Source organism: Peromyscus leucopus, chromosome 8b (assembly GCF_004664715.2).
Source record: "Peromyscus leucopus breed LL Stock chromosome 8b, UCI_PerLeu_2.1, whole genome shotgun sequence".
Taxonomy (NCBI): Eukaryota; Metazoa; Chordata; class Mammalia; order Rodentia; family Cricetidae; genus Peromyscus; species Peromyscus leucopus.
Window position 1 is genome coordinate 101,674,642 of NC_051086.1, and position 18,924 is coordinate 101,693,565.

Genomic DNA, 18,924 nt, shown 5'->3' on the forward strand with positions numbered 1-18,924 from the left:
GTCTGTGTCAGGGGGAGGGGGCAGATGGAGCTTTTTTCCAGAGGTCTCAGTGGATATGAGGACAGAGTGTGTGACTCGGCTCTGAGCTCACAGGGCTACACAAGGCTGCCACCTCTCTGTACCAGGAAAGTGGACATGTTTTCCTGGCTCTACATTAGGTCCAGAGAGACCACATCTCTACAATCCCTTCCTGATGTTCCTTACTACAGGACGGAAAACTGAGGGTGGAGATGAACCGGGAGCCGTGATTCCCCGCCCCCTTTAGTATAAAAAGACTTGCAGGCCCCTCTCGTCCTCTGTGCTGGAGTCATGTGGGGACAAAAGTAACTTACTGCCCTGGGTATCGAGTGTGTGTGTGCGTGTGCATGTACACAAGACTGTACATATGTGTGAGCATGTGCACATGTATGTCTGAGGATTGAGGGAGTGTGCGAAGTACTCAATCACCCCTGACTTGAGAGATTCCAGGCCACTAGGCTTCTCCTTGCCAGGCCAGGGTGTAGGAGGACAGTGATGAGTAAGCCAGGCTCCTTCCTCAGCTGGGAAGGTGACAGTGGCTTGGAGGATGGGTGTGTGTGTGTGTGTGCATGCTGTGTTGTGTGTGATGTGTTTCCTGCAGCAGGGACATGAAACCAGTTCCCCGTTCAGGCCCTGGCTGTGAGCCACAGTGTGGGCCTTGGGCAGTTTGGCAGACCTTGTGACTCACATGCTCCCTTTGTCCCGGCAGTGCCCCATAGGTGGCTTAGTTCTGAGTGTCCTTCAGTTTGTGACTGCCTGGGGAGTTGTTGGGAGCAGTGGCGGCTGAAGCTGGACATTGTCCTCGAGTGACTGCCCGGAAGCAGGGGGTAGGGCATGCTGCTGACTGGCCGCTCTGGGTGCCCACAGGCAGGGCCATTTCCAGGATGGTGGTGTCCACTGGGCTTTTATTTTGTAGGATTCCGGGAAGTGGATGAGGCTTGTGAGCCCACAGAAGGCAGGAGTCCCCAGTCGCTGCCCCTCAGAAGCCCCCTAGGGTGTCCAGGCCCTCTGTCCTCTGACTGGAGACTGATGGGCTATGGAGATCATTCTGATGTACAATTGGGGCTGCTGAATGACTCATCTGGAATCAGAAGATGAGAACTGTAGAGAATTCAGGAAACAGGACCCAGGAATGTGGGCGACCTTGACCACCCTGCTTCCTGGAGAAGCACAAGGCACTGTCACTGTGTGATCGAACTTTGGATATGCGTGCCATCACAGCAGCGTGAAGGATGTTTGTCAAGATACTGAGAGGCTATCTGTATTGCAGAGTTATAAACTTCTTTTTTTGCACATTTTCTACCTCATGCTTAGGTTGTGTTATAGTCAGGAGAAGAAGCTATAGCTGTTATTTTTTTTTTAAGTTAATTTCCAAAAAGAAAAATAACTTTATTCAAACAAACCTCTCGTCCCGTATGAAGGGCGAGGGAGCAGAGGCCAGGGAGTCCAACCTCAAGGAGGACAGCCAGGGTACCAGAGCGTGGTCCTTGCTGTTCAGGGTTAGGTGTTGGGTAGAGAGTGTCACCTTTGCCTAGCAGTGAAGGCTGCTGGGAGCCACCTCTGCAGGGGCAGTTTGGACCACATGGAATGTGGTCAGAGTTAAAGTCTTCCATCTTGACCTGGGAGGGCATGCCCTCCATGTCCATCCCTGCCAGGCTTGTGTCCATTGTCTGGAGTTGCTGGACCAGGTTGGTTCAGGAGCGAGAAGTCACTGGGGCTGGTTGTTGATCTTTGTGTTCTGTTGTGTCTGGGATGGAAGGGGGCTTCCTCTTCAGGAACTAGGCTGGGGGGGCCATGTACCTGGACCATGATGCAGATGACATTGGCCATTTCTTCGTTTCTCATAAAACAGATAGCCCCCCAACTTCACACAACAGATAGCCCCCCAGCTCCACACAACAGATAGCCCCCCAGCTCACACAACAGATACCCCCCACTCCACACAACAGATACCCCCCCAGCTCCACACAGCAGATACCCCCCAGCTCCACACAACAGATACCCCCCCAGCTCCACACAACAGATAGCCCCCCCACTCCACACAACAGATACCCCCCAGCTCCACACAGCAGATACCCCCCAACTCCACACAACAGATACCCCCCAGCTCCCACAGCAACCCCCCCCACTCCACACACAGATACCCCCCAGCTCCACACAACAGATACCCCCAGCTCCACACAGCAGACAGCCCCCCTCCACACAGCAGACAGCCCCAGCTCCACACAGCAGACAGCCCCCAGCTCCACACAGCAGATACCCCCCAGCTCCACACAACAGATAGCCCCCCAGCTCCACACAGCAGATACCCCCCAGCTCCACACAACAGATAGCCCCCCAGCTCCACACAGCAGATAGCCCCCGAGCTCTGGGTGGTCCACAGAGCTCCTTGATGACAAAGGACGACTTGGCTAAAAATTCCACTTTTTTTAGCTGAGACAAGAATGACCCCAGCAGTTCCGTGATCACAACAGGCTCTTCTTCCTTCCTGCCTTGACACTTCCCCAACACCTCCCTCCATGCGCCTTCAGCCTGGTGCGCCTGGTCCCTGCTGAGGCAGATTCTCCCAGGCAGTGTCTTAGGAGGAAGAGGAGGCGGAGGCGGCTTCTTCCTGCCTCACGTCCCCTGGTCCCCAGCTGCCAGGTGCCTGAAGACAGGTCAGAGGTCAGAGGCTGAATTGCTGGGCTCTGGGCTGTGAATTGGAGGCCCTGGATCAGCCAGATTGCTCTCTGGCACCTTGGATTTCTATTTACTGTAAACAGCTCTTCCAGTGTTTCTGTTACTGGTGTAAACAGAGTCCAGGGGTCATCTGCTTCTGTGAATGTGGCCCGGGAGAGGTGGTTCTGTCTACCTGAAAGGATCAGATGGGAAGAAAGGACGGGCACTGAAGAGGAGCCCTACTGTCAGAGAGACAAAGAAGTTCCTCTCCCATCGGTATTAGGAGCACAGTGCCTGCCTGTGAGGGAGAGGGGACCTCTCCTTGTCTCCACTGAGGGACATTTTCCCAAAGCCTTCCATGTTGGGTGGTTGAACACTCAGCAGCTCAGGGAACAAGGAAAGACAGCGGCGCTGGGAGCCACCGTGGAGCTGGGAGCCACCGTGGAGCTGGGAGCCGCGGAGCGGAGCTGGGACCGAGTGGGCGTTGGGGGCGAACAGATGAATGGAACAAATGTGTGAGACACAGAATGATGGGGACAGCGTGATCGTGATCGGTCCCAGGAGGCCTAGGGGAAGCTCAGCAGCTGGGAATGCAGGCGGGCGCTCGGGTCTGCTGGGCCAGAAACAGCTCGGGAGGCCAGAAGTGCAGCTCTTGGGATCCGTGGGCCGGGTCCTTCTGCCGCTCCGAGGGGTAGCCTGTGCCTGCCCTCTCTAGGTCAGGGTGGCTCCCAGATGACCATGTCACCCTTGGTGTGCAGGCATGTCCCTCTGAAGCCTTTACTTCAGCCTTATGGGATCCTTTTTTGTGTTTTTGATTCCTTGTTTTTAATTTTTTTTTTAAACTTATTTTCCCTCTGTCCTTCCTTCCTTCTTTTCCTTTGTGCATATACCTGTGTGTGCATATACATGTGTGTGCATACACATGTGTGCACGTATACATCTGTGTGCATATAAATGTGTGTGCATATACATGTGTGTGCCATGGCATGCATATGGAGGTCAGAAGACAATCTGTGGAAGTTCTCTCTCTCTCTCTCCTCCCTCCCTCCCTCTCCCTCTCTCCCTCTCTCCCTCTCTCTCCCTGTCTCTCCCCCATGGAGGTCCATGGATCAAACTCAGGTCATTAAGCTTGACAGCAAGCATGTCTACACCCTGAGCCATCTCACTAGCCTCTGGCTTCTTGTTTTCTGCCTTCCTGCTCTAAACTGAGGGTGTCGTCACCTTGAGCTCCCTGAGGGCGTTTGCAAAGGCCTTCATGGGGACCCAGTGTTAGGACTCTGATTTCTCCTTTGGAGATATAGTGAGCCTGAAACAAAGCTGATCACAGGCGGATGGAGTTCAAGGCTCAGGCTGCGCAGTGAGGCATCAAGAAACCAGGCCTGAGGTCCCGCGCTGTACGCCTTGAGTGACTGCGGCCTGTGTCTGTCTGATGACTCTGACAGCCTTCCTGCCTCTTGGCTGCTCGAGGGGCCGCACTCGGGAGAAGCAAAGGGAACCGAGGCTCTGTCCCCTGTCCCCTGTCCCCTGTAGCTCTCCCCGTGGCCCAAGTCCCCACGCAGGCAGACCGGGTGAGTTGTGGTGGAGCTGGACACTGTTGTGGCAGACTTTGGCTACCTCTTGACCTGGCAGTGGAAGGATGTTCTCCAGACTAACCCACCTGCCCTTTCCCTCCCCAGACCCGCCGTCCCCTCTCCCAGGACTGTGTCTCTGTAGGTCCCTCTGGTCCCAACTCCTCCTCTCTGTGCTCCGGCCCCACCTGAGAGCTGGTTAAGTATGGAGAGCCTAGACTATGGCCAGTTCTCACAAGGTTCCGGGATGTTTTGGTTCAAGGGGACTAAATGGAATCTCAAGTGCTTTGCTGGCAGAGGGGAACCCCAGGGAGTTTCAGAAGGAGGGTCCCCAACTACCCCAACGCTGCCTAGTTTCCACCCTGACTGCTTCGTGGCAGCTCCTTCTAGAATCTTCTCAGCATCCAGCTGTGGCCTCTTCTACACAGCAAACCCTTTCTCACCCAGTTTTCCATGATCCTTCTTTGCTGTGTCTTTGAGGCCAAATAGAGAATAAACCTACCTCATCCGCAGGTTCAGTGGAACCCAGCCAAGCAAGGCTGACCGGGGACAGGCAGGGCTGTGTGGTCCCTGTGGCTCTGTCCCCACTTCCAGGCAGCTGGGTGAACATTGGGTGTGATTGTCAAGATCTGGCCTCTGACCCCTCCCCTGGCTCCTGGGTGCTGATCTGACCGGAGCCTGAACTCTGCCCCCTGGGGTCACTGTGCCCTGTAATTAGGCCATAGCTCATATCTGCCTGGGCCTCAGGCCACAGAACAGAGGGCTCCATCTGGCACTCTGTCCATGCTGGCTAGTGTGATTAATGGAGGATCCCACCTGGGCCAAGTGGCCCCTGGTGTTAAAATGTTGCTTCTGCCTTTTTCTTTCCACTTTAAAAGTGCTTTTGAGATTTTCCCATGGCGGATGGGGTGAGGAGGGAGGGTATTTCTCTATTTAGGCAGGACAGGACTAGTCACTACTCATATATCTAGTGACTGGTCCAAGGATGGAGGATGGAGAAGGAATAGCAGGACCAGGAAGCTGGACCCCGAGAACTGACCCCTGCCTAGCAGCTCTTTCCCATGTTGCAGAGAGGAAACAGACCGATGTCTCCCTCAGGATCTCTGGGACCTCCTGGTCCCCAGGTAAGCACCCAGGCTTACCATGCTGGGAAAGGCCCAGGTGGGACCCAGACAGGCCTATATCAAGGCAGGCTGGCTGGCCATTATTTCATGGTAGGTTCTTGGAGTGGCCCCCATCTGGAGGATCATGGGAAATGGGACCTTGTGAAGAGCCTCAGAATATGGGAGAACAGTGTTTGGGGAGTCGGGAACCTTCTGATGGTGTTAGATGATGAGGATCAGATAGAAGGAGGTCAGCTGAGGTGAGTGGGGTGCACTGTGCTCTGGCCTAGAGTTGGAGTCTGAGCTGTCTGTCCCCAGACAGGACCATGGTGTCTGAGTGCATGAAGGATGTGGGTCATTTAAGCTTAGGAGAGTTTGCCGTCTCCCCTAGGGCTTCCCGCCTTTACACCCTAGGAGCTGCAGACTGTGCTTCTGTTTAGGTCTGTAGCCTCCCATGGCCTCCCTTCTGCCTTCATCAGCTGCCATTTAGTTGGGAGCCTTTGACCTGAGGGGACTCAGAAGTCACATGATCCCCTCCTCTCTCCAAAGCAGGGAGCATCCAGACCCTCCTCCGGGGACCTGTCCACTTATGTGTCCATTATGTATCTACTTCTGGATGTGTGCGGTGATGCATGCTCATAATCTCAGCTCTTGGGAGGTAGAGGCAGGAGCAACAGGTTCAAAGCCAGCCTTGGCTGCGTAGTGAGTTTGAGGCCAGCCTGGCAATGTAAGGCTCTGTCTGATAAACAGAAACCAGAATCAAAACACTCACTCCTGTGTCCACCTCGGCCCAGCCTTAGGGAGAGTGGCCTCCTCTCTCCTGAGGCCCTTCCCTGAACCTGGAAGTTCTTCCTCATACCTGCCTCACATCTCCTTAGTTTTGCCCCCCACCCTGCCCCAGCAGCTGATGATTCCAGGTGTGTTCCATTTCCATAGCTGTAATTTAGCAGGGAAGAAAGGGAGTCCACATCCTGTAGCCATGTTGATGGTGAGCCTGGAATGACCCTGGGGCTCCAGGCAGGAGGGGGCCGAGGTGGGAGGTTTGGAGGCAGGAGTCCGAAGCCTACACAAAGAGCTCTTTACTAAGCAGCCTCCTGGAGGGGCTGGGCCATCTGGGGAAGGAGAAAGTTGGAAGCCCACAGGGGAAGGACCTCTCTCTGCTCAGGTCTCCCTTGAGCTCTGGCCAGAGGCTTCTTGTGTGCCTGTCTGATGGCTGTGTGGTATTATGAGGAGGCTTCCTGACCCTGTATGAGGGAGGCCACCTGAGGTCTTTCTCTTCTGTGTGTGGGGGTGATGTCTGCTACAGGAAGAGTGACTGTAACTCACTGCCCTACCTGGAACCCTGGGTTCTAAAGGGGAGCCATAAGTCTGTCAACAGTGTGTGAGCTGGGGCTTCCAACTACACATGTGGATGGTTTGACAAGGAGGGGACCCTACCCCCACCCCCACTGATGAGCCGGGCAGCATAGTGCACAGCGATAGTTCCTGTGAAGCTGGGCCGGGAGCATGGCGGGCTGAGGGAGCCGGAGGCCCGTCCAGGACACAGTGTCCCTTCTCTGGACTTGAAAGCCAGCACTGAGAGGTGGCTTCAGAACAGACAGAGAGCCAAGAAGCGCCACATAATGGCTGTGACAGGCTCAAGACCCCTTCTCCCTCCTCAGCTCTTTCCTTCTCCTTCTCCTTCCTTCCTTCCCTTCTTTCTCCTCCAGTGCTACTGTGCAGGGTCTCACACAGGCTCCACCATGGAGCTGCACCCAAGCTGTCTCTTCCCTTTTCTCAACTCTAAGGGGGGCACCTTCGTCGCTGGGGCTGCTATGTCTAAGTGTCACAGATTCAGCGGGGCTGACCACGGTCACACTGTAGTCTCTCAGAGCTGTGCAGGCCAGCAGGCCCAACTCAAGGTGTCTGTGGTGTGAGGATCCTCGCCAGGCCCAGAGGGAGGGGTGGACAGTCTGTCCTGGGCCTCTTCCAGCCTTGGTAGCTCCGGCGGTCTTCGGCTTGCAGACGTATCCCTGGCATCCTGGACTCCGCCTTCACGTGGCTGTCTGTATATGTGTGCGTTTTATCAACTCTTTCCATCTGCCGGAATAACACTTGTCACTGGTTCGGGGCGCACTTTAATCCAGGGCAGTCCTTCAGACCCTCACTTGACTCATCGTTGACAAAGTTCTTCCCAAACAGGGCCACAGTTGCAGGCTGTGGGAGATAGCTCATAGCTGTGTCATTTGGGTGGGCACTGTCTATCTCAGTGCATCTGGCCCACCGAAAGCAGGTAGGTGAATTTGGGGGAGGCCACTGGGACAGGATTCCAGGTGGATGAGCCAGCTGCTGGCTGGACCAAGGTACCACTTCATCGCACACCTTTGCTTGACAGGTTTTTCTAAGGAGAAATGAATGCAGTGAAGTTGGAGCAGGATGCCTAGCAAGAACCCAGTGGTAGAGCACTTGGCTAGCACCCCAAAGAAAAGCCAGAGGGCTGGAATCCTGAGGACTAGGTCTTAGCCACCCACAGCTGCCCACAGCTGCCTGCATTGTGTCCGGATCTGAGGGGCCCAGGCTCTTGTCGCTTTGCCTCTGGGGGAGCAATGTGGGTCACTGTGCCCTGTGGGCTGGGCTGAGGGGGGGACCCCACCCCCTCATGCCCAGCTCCTCCTCATGTGTTTCTTCTTTGTTTCTCTTGGCCTTATCGCGGAGACGCAGCTGCAGGGACGTTTCTGACCTACTTGTTCACGTGGTCATTTCAGAGTGTTTCCAGCCTGCCTTTGGCATGTCTGGGGACCTTGAGTGCCCAGAGTGACCTTGGCAGAGAAAGAGGTCTATTTCTGAAGTCACCAGAAAGTAGTATATGGAGCTGGGCTCGGTGGTACATACATTTGGGGCTGAGGCAGGAGGATCACTGAGACTTTGAGGTATCTACAGTGTGAGCCTCTGTCTCAAAGAGACAGAAGAGGTGGAGGAAGAAGAGGAGGAATGAGAAGAGAGTGGAGTTGGCCCTTAGCCTCAGTGGAACGGCCTTCTCTGGCTCTGTCCACGGAGCCTGAACCCTCTGGCCCAATCACTTCCCAGGGATACCTGCCGTACATCTTCGCGAGGGTGGGTGGATGGAAGTGTCCAGTCCTTTCCTCACCCAGAGATTCCGATTAGATCTTTGTGAGTTTACGCTGGGCTTCCAAAGGCAGGCAGAGGGGACCACAGAACAGGACTCTAAGGGCAATGACCTCGGTGTCATAAGCCTCGGCCTCCATCTGTGGGCCACATGTACAGAGAAGCCCAGGGTAGCCAGAGCTCTTGGCTGCCATGCCGGAGCCCTGGGCAGAGTGTCGTCCCGTCCTGTCCATCCCCCCCCCCCCCCCCCCCCCCCCCCCCCCCGCACACGCCCAGGGTCTGTCTGCTGGAGGGGAGGCTCCCCTGTGGTGTCAGCCCCGGCTTTCTCCCTTTCCTTCCTGGACCTTTGGTGGGTTTGAGGTGTCTGACTGGGACTCTCTCAGGAGGAAGAGCTTCCTCTGTCTTTATCTGGACTTGGCCTGGCCTTGTTGTTAACTAACCGTGTGGTTGTTGGTAGAGATTCAGGACTGGGAGCAATGGTTGTTTACGGACTTCCGGTACAGGCTCTACTCACTGGGGCTATTTTTAAGTTCTTCCTTTGGGGCTGTTCTGCTTCCTGAAGGCACATCCCGCCCCTTGTCACCCATCTGTGTTCTCCTCCTTGTCTAAGCCTGTCCTCCACCCCCACCTGCCCCACCTACTCAGCGTGATTTCACCCCTAGCAGCCCAGGCCTCCAAAAGTAGCTCCTGGGACAGGGACCCAGGAGGGGAGGAGGCCATAGGGTCCCTGTGTTGGGATAGGACAGGGAGGACAGACAAGGTGAAGAAAGGGAACCGAGTCCAGCATGTCCTGAGGAGCCCTGAGGACTGTGAACTGGCCCCAGAGCCGTCCTGCCTTGGACTGCTGAGAGAGCTGGCGTGTTGATATTCCAGTTTGAGGAGGTCTAGGGTGTGGCCTCCTTCAGGCTGCAGGCAGAGGCAGAGCAGAGGCAGGCTACCTGAGATGAGGTAGCCTTCAGCGTGCCTGAGCAGCAAGTGTGGCCTCAGCCACTCTCAACACAGTGTTGGACCTGTCCCTCTGTCTGTGCCTCCTGCTCCTGGCACTCAGGTCGCTCGCTCTCCCGGCTAGGTGAGGTGCGCAGTTCTAGCCAGCAGACGGTCACTGTGGCCCCAACACTGTTCCAAGTCTTCAGTTTTCAGTCTTGAATGAGACTCACAGACGGGCCTCATGCCACAAGGTCAGCGAGGGAGGCCTGGGGCCCCCGCTCTGCCCTCAGCCCCTGTGCAGGGTGGGAGTTGCTGCTTCCAGTTGGGGATGAGTAGGAGGTAAGGCCTCCCAGCCAGCCCCAGCTCTGCCAAGGCCAAGGCCTTGCCTGCCGCCCCGCCCCACTCTCTGAGAGTAAGGATCTGGGCCTGAGGCCCAGTTTTCAAAGGAGCCTGGGAAGAGGGCAGGACAGTCACAGCCAGGGGAGCCCTCTGGTCCGAAGCCCACCTCTGGATACAGGTGCGTCCACAAGCTCCTCCGGGTACATGTGCGTTGTTACCTGTGGGTGGACTTCTTCACTCTATGATGCCATCTGTCCTGTGCCCCAGGTGGTGGACACTGCCTTCCAAGTGGCTACTGTATGTTGCAGTTCCTGGAGGAAAGGCTTTGTTTGACCTGAGTGGGTATCTTAGAGCCTGAGTGAGTTGTGGTCCTATGCTGTTCCCTCCCACGGGGGCTTGCACTTGACGACGTTTTGGCCTCAGGCTCTCCATTTCCTTGCAGGACAGTGGTCGCATGATGGGGCAGGCCTTTGTAGCTTTCCCTGGCCTGGCCTACCCTCCCAGAGCAGACCCAATGCAATCCAATGGAGGCCCCAGACTTCCATGCACCAGGAAGTGTTCGATCCGGTTTCAGGAGCTGGGAGAGGGTGAGAGGTTCCTGCAGACTGCAGTCAGAGCAGAGGCCTTAACAATGGTCCCTTGTGCTTGCCACATTCCTCCTTAAGCAGGCCCAGACCCAGGCTGCTCTGGCTCAGGCCCCCCACGGGTTCTGGGGAAGGAGGGTTTACAGCAGGCAGGAGGCTGCTGGCCTCTTTTTGTGTACAGCAGCTGAGGTAAGGTGCTTGAGGGACAAGCAAGGGGAGGGACCTGTGCTCTGCCCCCTGAATTCGGAAAGAGAGCTGGGAAGTGTGTGTTCTCCTGCTTGTCAGCTTGGGGCCGTGTGCAGAGTTGTCCATTAAGGCCAGAGTTTTTCCTAGCAAGGTGTGTCTTTAAAAAATGTCTTTTGTTTGGGGCCCTGGAAGTGTGTGTGTGTGTGTGTGTGTGTGTGGTGGATGCCGTCACCCATGGGAACACATGTGGAGGCCTGAGTTCCTCTCACTTGTCTCTCACTGAACCTGGAGTTGGCCATTTCAGCTAGACTGTTGGCCAATGGCCTCATCCTCCTGTCTCTGCACCAGTGCTGGGGTCCCAGATGCAGACCACCAGACCTGGCTTTCACATGGTTTCTAGGGATCTGAACCCCGGTTCTCATGCTGACAAAGCACAGAGTTTACTACGCTCCCTGCTGGGGCTGGCCGGGTCACCTTCCTGCTCATCCTGGACCCGAGGCAGCGGCTCTCACCCTGGCATCTCCCGTCTTGGGTCCTGGCAGCCTTAGTGACCCACATTGGCCACTGTGTGTTAGGCCTGGGCAGGAGGAGTTCATGAAGAACCCGACTGCCATTCCGTCTAGAGACAGTCCTTCCCGAACGGGTGCTAGTGCCTGTGTGTGTGTGTGTGTGTGTGTGCAGGCTGCGTGTGTGTGTGTGTGTGTGTGTGTGTGTGTGTGTGTGTGTGTGTGTGCAGGCTGTGTGTGTGTGTGCAGGGTGCACGTGTGTGCGGGCTGTGTGTGTGTGTGTGTGTGTGTGTGTGCAGGCTGCGCGTGTGTGCCTGTGACGCGGAGTTCGGGGCTGTGCCACGCCTTGCAGCCTGCTATTTTTACTTAATATGCTCAGCGTTTCTCATCTTCCGTGATGTGATTTTGATGACTCTGTGGGATTTGGGCATGTAAATCGGAATTGTTTCCAGTGTTTGCCATGGTCGTGCTGATGTAGATGTCCTTGTACATAAATCTCCGGATTATTTCCTTGGGATACAATCCCAGAAGTGGGCCAGAAGCACGAGATTCCTCAACAGGCTCTGGTTCAAGTTAGGAGGGTGGAGGCTGAGGAGGCTCAAGAGAAGTAGGTGATTTGAGCCTGGCTTGGAGGCTGGGGGCGGGGTGAGTTAGTCCTCCATAGCATTATTGGGTAATGAAGGGCTAAGGTGGCCCCTTCCTGCTGTAAGGGCTGGTGGCACTGTTTTAGCTCCCAAGGGCAATGTGGAGACCTTTCCCATATGGCTTGGCCCTGTCTGTGTGCAGTAGCCCTACCAGCCCTTTGGATGCGCCAGCTTGTCGGGCCTGTGCAAGGCCGCCTTTCTAGCAAGCCAGTCCTTGGGATCTGATATGTGGTCAAGTCAGGTCTCAGGTCTGCAGAGGGGTTCATGACCACAGACAGATGCCCTGTGATTGAACTGCAGTGTGGCACATGGTAGCATCTCAGAGCTTCACAGAGGGTTCTCCAAGTAACACAGAGGAAGGGCCCGATGACCACACACCACTCCAAGTTTCATCTCTCCCGTGGCTCTGGTGGCCGGGTCCCGGTGGCCGTGGCTGGGTGGCCTATCAGCACATCCGTTCTCTCTTAGTTCCGGAGTTTAAATTCAAGGTATCAGTAAAGCTGCACTCTATGCAAGCACTCCGGGGGAGCATGCCTCCTGCCTGTGCTGGCAGCTGTGGCCCTTGGTCTTCCTTGGCTGGGGGCCACGTTATCACTCAGATCTCTGACTCCGTGTCCTCTGGCTTCTCTAGCTCGCAGACAGTCTTATACATTTCCTTTTCAAGGACTCTGATTCGTGTCTGTCCCAAATCCAAAATGTTCTTTTTTAAAGTAATTTATTTATTTTATTTTATGTGCATTGGTGTTTTACCTGCATGCATGTTTGTGTGAGGGTGTCAGGTCTTGGAGTTACAGACAATTGTTAGCTGCCATGTGGGTGCTGGGAATTGAACTCAGGTCCTCTGGAAGAGCAGTCAATGTTCTTAACCACTGAGCCATCTCTCCAGTCCCTCCAAATGCTCTTATCTTGATTACACCCCTAAGACCCCTTTCCCACAAGGTCACCTCCACAGACTCTGTGGGGATAGCACTTGTACAGGTCTTTTGTCGGCGACGGCGGGTGGGGGTGGGGTGAGGGTGGGGGTGGGGAGGCTGCTTTCTAAGCTGTTTCAACCTTTGAAGAAAGTGGAGGTTATTGGGCTAGATAGCGAGAAGATGGTGCCTCCCTGTTCCCGGGGCCCATTCTCTGGGCTCCATGCCCGAAGTTAGAAGCCCGTGGCCGCACTGTTAGGAGTTGGTATGGCGTTGCTGTGAGTGGGCTGTGTCTGGTTCTGAATGTTCTCGCTGAAGCCAGTGGGGCGGGGAAGGAGTGCTGTGGGCAGCGTGGGATCCAGGAAGGCTGGAGAGGGCCGGCCTGAGGACCTGATTCTTCTTCTGAGGACAACAGGTGCTTATCTGGGGATGGTCCTGAGCCAAGGCAGGCTCCTCCTGTCTGTGTGCACATTGTAGAGCTGGCCAAGGGACCTAGGGGCCTTGAGCTCATGAGTGATCGATGCCCACGATGCAGTTTTATTCAGCTCTGCTGCGTTTTGCTTTGTGCCAGCATCGAAATCAGCATGGAAATGTGGACTGCTGCCAGAGTGCAAGGAAAAGACCAAGGCTCCATCCCCATTGCTGAGGATGTGGGGCTGGGGGAGGGGGAGGGATGGTCAAGGGGGAGGGGAGGGGGAGGGGGTAGTTGCTCTTTATGAATGGGCATGTAACTCAGTGGTAGAGCACATTTATCTGTCATACACAAAGAAAAAAAAGAAAAAAGAATTCTAAGGTATTATTTATTATAATACCTGGGTTTCCAAATTTATTTCCTGGGCATGGAGGTACACCCATGTAACCTGAGCATTTGGGAGCTGGAGACAGGATATCGGGGTTCAAGGTCAGCCTGACTACAGATTGAGTCTGAGGTCAACCTAGACAAGACTGGAAAAAACAAAATAAATCAGTTAATTAATATCAGGAGGAATCACAGTAATGCAGTGTTCTAGATTCTGTTGGAAGGTTAGAAACTCGGATTGCCTTAGGCATTGACAGGTGAGCTGCACGTTCCCCAGAGACAGGTATCCTGAAGTCCACGCCGCCTCCCCCCTGCCCCCCGCCAGTCAGCCGATGGTAACTGCCCCTTCCTGGGCATCTGGGACAGTCAGCCGATGGTAACTGCCCCTTCCTGGGCATCTGGGATGGTTGAACACAGCAGCCGAGGGCCTTGTTGGCTTCTGTGTCCACCAGAAGCAAAGGGTAACCAGGCTTAGTCCCAGGAGCTTGGACTTCCTCTTCCCACCCCTCTGCAGTGTCCCATCACACTATGTAGTCTTGCCCTCGCCACAGCAACAGCTCCTGCTTGCAAGGCCCGGCAGGAGTGGGCTGTTGGCGTTCCCTAGAGAAGGAGAGAGGTGAGGAGGGCCTTGGCTCCTCACCTGAAGTTATGGCCACTCCTCCCAGCTGCTTGTAAGCAGTTCTGCCCTAGTTGCTCTTGGGGGGCCTCCAGAGGGGCTAGTGTATAGGCTGGGGAAAGTTAACTGAGGGGGCTCCATATATGTGGCTGTGGGAAGACATTCTAGTGTGGCTGCTTTGGGGTCACCCATGCTCCTGCGTGTAACCCCTCACCTCACCAGTTCCCCAGGGGCAGCTCTGGAATCATATTTTAATTTGTTGTTGGACTTAGGAGACATTGTTCATGTTTACCAGGAAAGAAATTCTGACACCATCAGTGCATGCGTGCGTGTGTGTGTGTGTGCGTGTGTGTGTGTGTGTGTGTTGTGTGTGTGTGTGTGTGCATACGTGCGCATAACACATTCATTCATCGAGTCAGCTTCAGTTTGTCCTTTTGTTTTTTGTTTTTTAAGATTTATTTAATTAGTGCTATGTGTGCATGTTCCTTTGCTCAACAGAGGAGGGTATTGGATCCTATTGTAGATGGTTGTGAGCCACCATGTGGTCACTGGAAATTGAACTCAGGACCTCTAGAAGAGCAGCTAGTGCTCTTAACCGCTGAGCCATCTCTCCAGCCCCTCGGTTATTTTTGAATCAGAGTCTCACTGACCTGGAACTCTCATAAGAGGCTCGGTTGATTAGACAGTAAGTTCTGGGACCCACCCAGCTTCACTTCCCCAGCATTGGAATTACAAGGTGTGCCCCCATACCTGGCTTTTTAAAATGTGAATTCTGGGAGCATTTTGCTGACAGATGAGTGCCCCCGTCCCAGCCTGTAGTCCTCTAAAGGAAATCTGGTGCTGGAGACCTGGGGGCGGCATGGGAATGGGGCTGGGGTGTTTGCAATTGGAGAAGGCTAGAGGCAGCTGGTCACATATGACCCTGGAGCCGTTGCGAGGGGCTGGGCCAGCTCTTGGTCCTTCTTGCTGTGGGCAGGAAGAGGACACCATGGGGTCCCATGAAATCTGAGTCCTGGGGCTGGTGAGGAAGACCCTGCATTGTCTGGAGTCGGCCGTGCTGTTGAGTGCTCCAGCCACGTGGGCCCTTCCTGCTCTGTGTCTGGCTACCCTAAACAGCTGGTTCTCATTTTGCTGGTGGCCGCAAAGACAAGAGGATGGAGCCTTCCTAGCCACCACCCTGCCGCTCCCCTGGGAGCAGACTCCAGTGGCGATGCCAACATTGCTGGGTGGAAACACTGGTCCCCAGGGTGGGAACTGGGTGGTCAGCATCCTGCATGGCCTGGGTCAAGACTGAGGAGGTCGGTGAGTGTGCCCTGAGCCCAGGAAGCAGGAGGTTGAGGGGTTCCTTACAGCCTTCGTACCCAAGAGACAGGCGCTCCACACTGCTGGGCACGTCACAGGGTGTCCTCTGCCAGGGAAATAGTATTCTTTTTCAAATTCCATTTAGTTAGTTAGTTATGTGTGCATGTGGGTCAGAGGACAGCTTGTGGGGTCATTTCTTTCTAGTGTGTGGATATTGGGGTGGAACTCAGGTTGTCAATCTTGGTCGTAAGAGTCTTTACACACTAAACTACCTCAATACCCAGGCAGGGAATAATCTTTTTCTTTTTTTCTAAATATGTATTCGTATGTGAGTGTGCCTGAGCGATTATATGTGCACTACATGCATACAGAAGCCGCAGAGGTCAGAAGAGACATGGAGTTGTGGGTGGTTGTGAGCTACCATGTGGGTGCTGGGAATCGAACCCAGGTCCTCTGCCAGAGCAGCAAGTGCTCTACACATCTGATCCATCTCTCCAGCCCCAGGAATAATTTTCATTTCATTCTTTTTTTATTTTATTTTATTTTTATTTTTGAGACAGTGTTTCTCTGTGTAGCCCTGGCTGTCCTAGGACTTGCTCTGTAGACCAGACTGGCCTCAAACTCACAGAGATCCTCCTGCCTCTGCCGCCTGAGTGCTGGGATTAAAGGTGTGCGCCACCACCGCCCGGCAACAAGAAGTAATATTCTTTATAGCGCAGCTGTTGGGGTGTCACGGGTGTCACTGCTCTGAGGCTGACAGTGCTCTATTGGCTGATGGGGTCTGGGTGTGTGTCAGGGGAGGAAAGGAAGAAGGGAGGGAAGCCACAGGAGGGAAACTCTGGAGTCCTAAGTCAGAGCATCCGATGGCCGGCTTTAGAGCGGGGACTGTGTGGTGTGGGCTGTGGCCACAGCAGAGCCGGCGGGCCGGCGGCCGAGGCTACCTTCCTCACACTGCAGCCCCTGATAGCTGGTGCTCTGTGCGAGTCCTACAGTGGACTTGTCCCTTATGGGTAGGCGCAGAAGAGGGAGGTGGCTTTCTGAGCCCTGTGGCTTCCTAGCTAGCCTACCTCTGCAGGTCCTTTCTTTCTTCCTTTTTGACTGTGTTGGGTATCAATCCGACGGCTTTGTGCATGGTAGCAAGTATTCCTCCACTGAGCTGTATCTGTTCCTCACTCTTTAGGGACAGGTTCTCACAAAGTTACCTGTGTTGGCTTTGAACTTGGTCAATAGCACAGGCAGGCCTTGAACTTGAGATCTTTTCTCAGCTCCCAAGTACTTGGGATTTTCTGCTGCCCCTGGCCTGGCACCTTTGCCCCTTTTTCAAACACAGAATGCATCCTGTAATGCCAGGCCCCTCTGCCAGCGTGCACTATATTCACTGTCCTCTCTCTCTTTCAGCCTTAAAGAGATCATTTGAAGTCGAGGAGATTGAGCCACCCAACTCCACGCCACCCCGGAGGGTCCAGACCCCTCTGCTCCGAGCCACGGTGGCCAGCTCCAGCCAGAAATTCCAGGACCTGGGCGTGAAGAACTCAGAGCCCGCTGCTCGCCTTGTAGACTCCCTGAGCCAGCGCTCACCCAAGCCATCCCTCCGGAGGGTGGAGCTGGCAGGGCCCAAGGCAGCTGAGCCTATGTCTCGGCGCACGGAGCTCTCCATTGACATCTCCTCCAAGCAGGTGGAGGGCGCAGGCTCAGCCGCCGGGACCTCGCGGTTCGGGCTGAAGAGGGCCGAAGTCCTGGGCCATAAGACACCAGAGCCAGTCCCTCGGAGGACGGAGATCACCATCGTCAAGCCCCAGCCCCAGGAGTCAGTGCACCGCAGGGTGGAGACCCCTGTCTCCAAGATCCCCGAGGTCCCTGCCATGCCTGTCACCGATGCTGCCCCCAAGAGGGTAGAGATCCAGGTGGCCAAGCCAGCCGAGGCGCCCAACTGCCCACTCCCGCCCCAGACCCTGGAGAACTCCGAGGCCCCGATGTCTCAGCTGCAGAGCAGGCTGGAGCCCAGGCCCCCTGTGGCTGAGGTCCCATACCGGAACCAGGAGGGTGAGTAACCAGGCCTGGGTCTTCAGGCTGTGTACTTGGGGTGGGATCTTTCTGTGAGATTCCTGGAAGAGATGCGGTCTCTCTCTCTCTCTCTCTCTCTCTCTCTCTCTCTCTCTCTCTCTCTCTCTGTATGTTGTGTGAGTATGTGCGTGCATGCACGAGTGTACTTGGATGGGCAGAGTTGTGTCTCCAGGCCTGCAGTTGGGAAGCGACTCTGGGGCACCAAGCTCCTGGTGGCCAACAGTTGGGCTATGCCAGCTCTCTGTCATGTGATCCTGGAACTGGGGGGCCTGGGAGGCTGTAGAGCAGTAGCTGGTACAGGAGCCACTGTGCTCTCCCGTGGGGCAGGGAACAAGCCATGGTTTGTGATAGCTTCTGGGAGGCAGAGCTCTGCCCATGAGAAACTGCAGCCTGAGCGCCTGCCTGGTAGAGGCCCAGAGCCCAGGAGGGGGCAGGAGGAGCATAGGTCCTGAGGTTGGCACTCGAGTCCCCTGTCCTCCTCTCTCTCTAGTCTGGCCTTCCCCTCCATGAGTGACTCTTACTGCAAACCTTAAGGATGGGAAGGAGGGGTTTGTTTTGGCTCGTGGTTCCAGAAGATGCCATCATCATGGCGGGAAAGCGGCCGGCAGCGGCACAGCCACAGTCAGGGAGCAGAGAGCGCCACCTCTGCCCTCTGCCCTCTGCCCTCTCTGCTTTACTTCCTGTAGTTTTTTATAGTGCAATGCGCACAGCATCCGTTGGCTGCTGTGCCGTGTGAGAGTGTGTGGTGCCGTTAAGCATATTTGGGTTGTGCCACCAGTACCACCTTCAGGGTTTTCCAGAACTTTCCCACACCCCAAACAGAAACCCTGCTCCCCGTGAAGCAGCTCCCTACACCTCCTTCCTCGGGTCCTGACAGCCCCATGTTATTCTGTCTCAGTTGACGCTACTCATCCTGTCTGGCCTAGTGGCCTCAACATTCACCCACACGGTAGGCTGTGTCTGAACTTCGTTCCTTTTAAGAACGGAGTAGTATTGTGTGTGTAGACAGACCCCCCCCCATAATGAAATTTGAACCCAGGGACTTGTACCTGCCAGGCGAGTGCGCTACCAGTGAGCCATGCCCCAGCCTCAGGTAGAATCAGTTTGTCCACTGATGAACATTTGACTCTTGTAAATAATGCTTGCGGCATGGTGGAGCACCTATCTTTTTAAAGCCCCTGTTCTTTGATTCTCTAGTGGTTGGTGAACTTGGGACCGCGCTGGGATGGGGGTGTGGAGATTCCTCCTGGGAGCCTCTGGGTCTGGGGACCTGGGGCTCAGCCTTCTTAGAATGCCAGGTGTCAGATCACAATAAATGCTCAGGACTCGTGAACCTTTGAAGGCCTTCCAGGCCTGGGTGTGGCTGTGCCTTTCTCCCTGTGTCCTAAACTTGACCCTGCTGAGGCTTGCCCAGACTCAGGGTCCAGACCTCAGGTGGGGGAAACAAAGGGCCCGGGCATTGTTGAGTTGAGGGGCCAGTGCCCTCCCTTCCTCCACAGTCTCTGCTTGATTTGAGACCTCCAAAGGCACCAGATACCTCTCTCTCCTCAGATGAGATTTTCACACTGCTGACTCAGACAGGATGTGGGTAGAG

The 18,924-nt window shown here is 55.2% G+C and overlaps 1 protein-coding gene across 4 annotated transcripts in view; it reads left to right on the plus strand.

Moving 5' to 3' along the window:
* Positions 1–18,924, plus strand: part of Septin9 (septin 9) — a 217,609-nt gene that overhangs the window by 128,182 nt on the left and 70,503 nt on the right. For all 4 annotated transcript variants that reach the window (XM_037201313.1, XM_037201314.1, XM_028892540.2 and 1 more), the window contains one exon: positions 16,665–17,309. In XM_037201313.1, the coding sequence (XP_037057208.1) occupies positions 16,665–17,309 (645 nt within the window). The remainder of the gene's footprint in view (positions 1–16,664; positions 17,310–18,924) is intronic.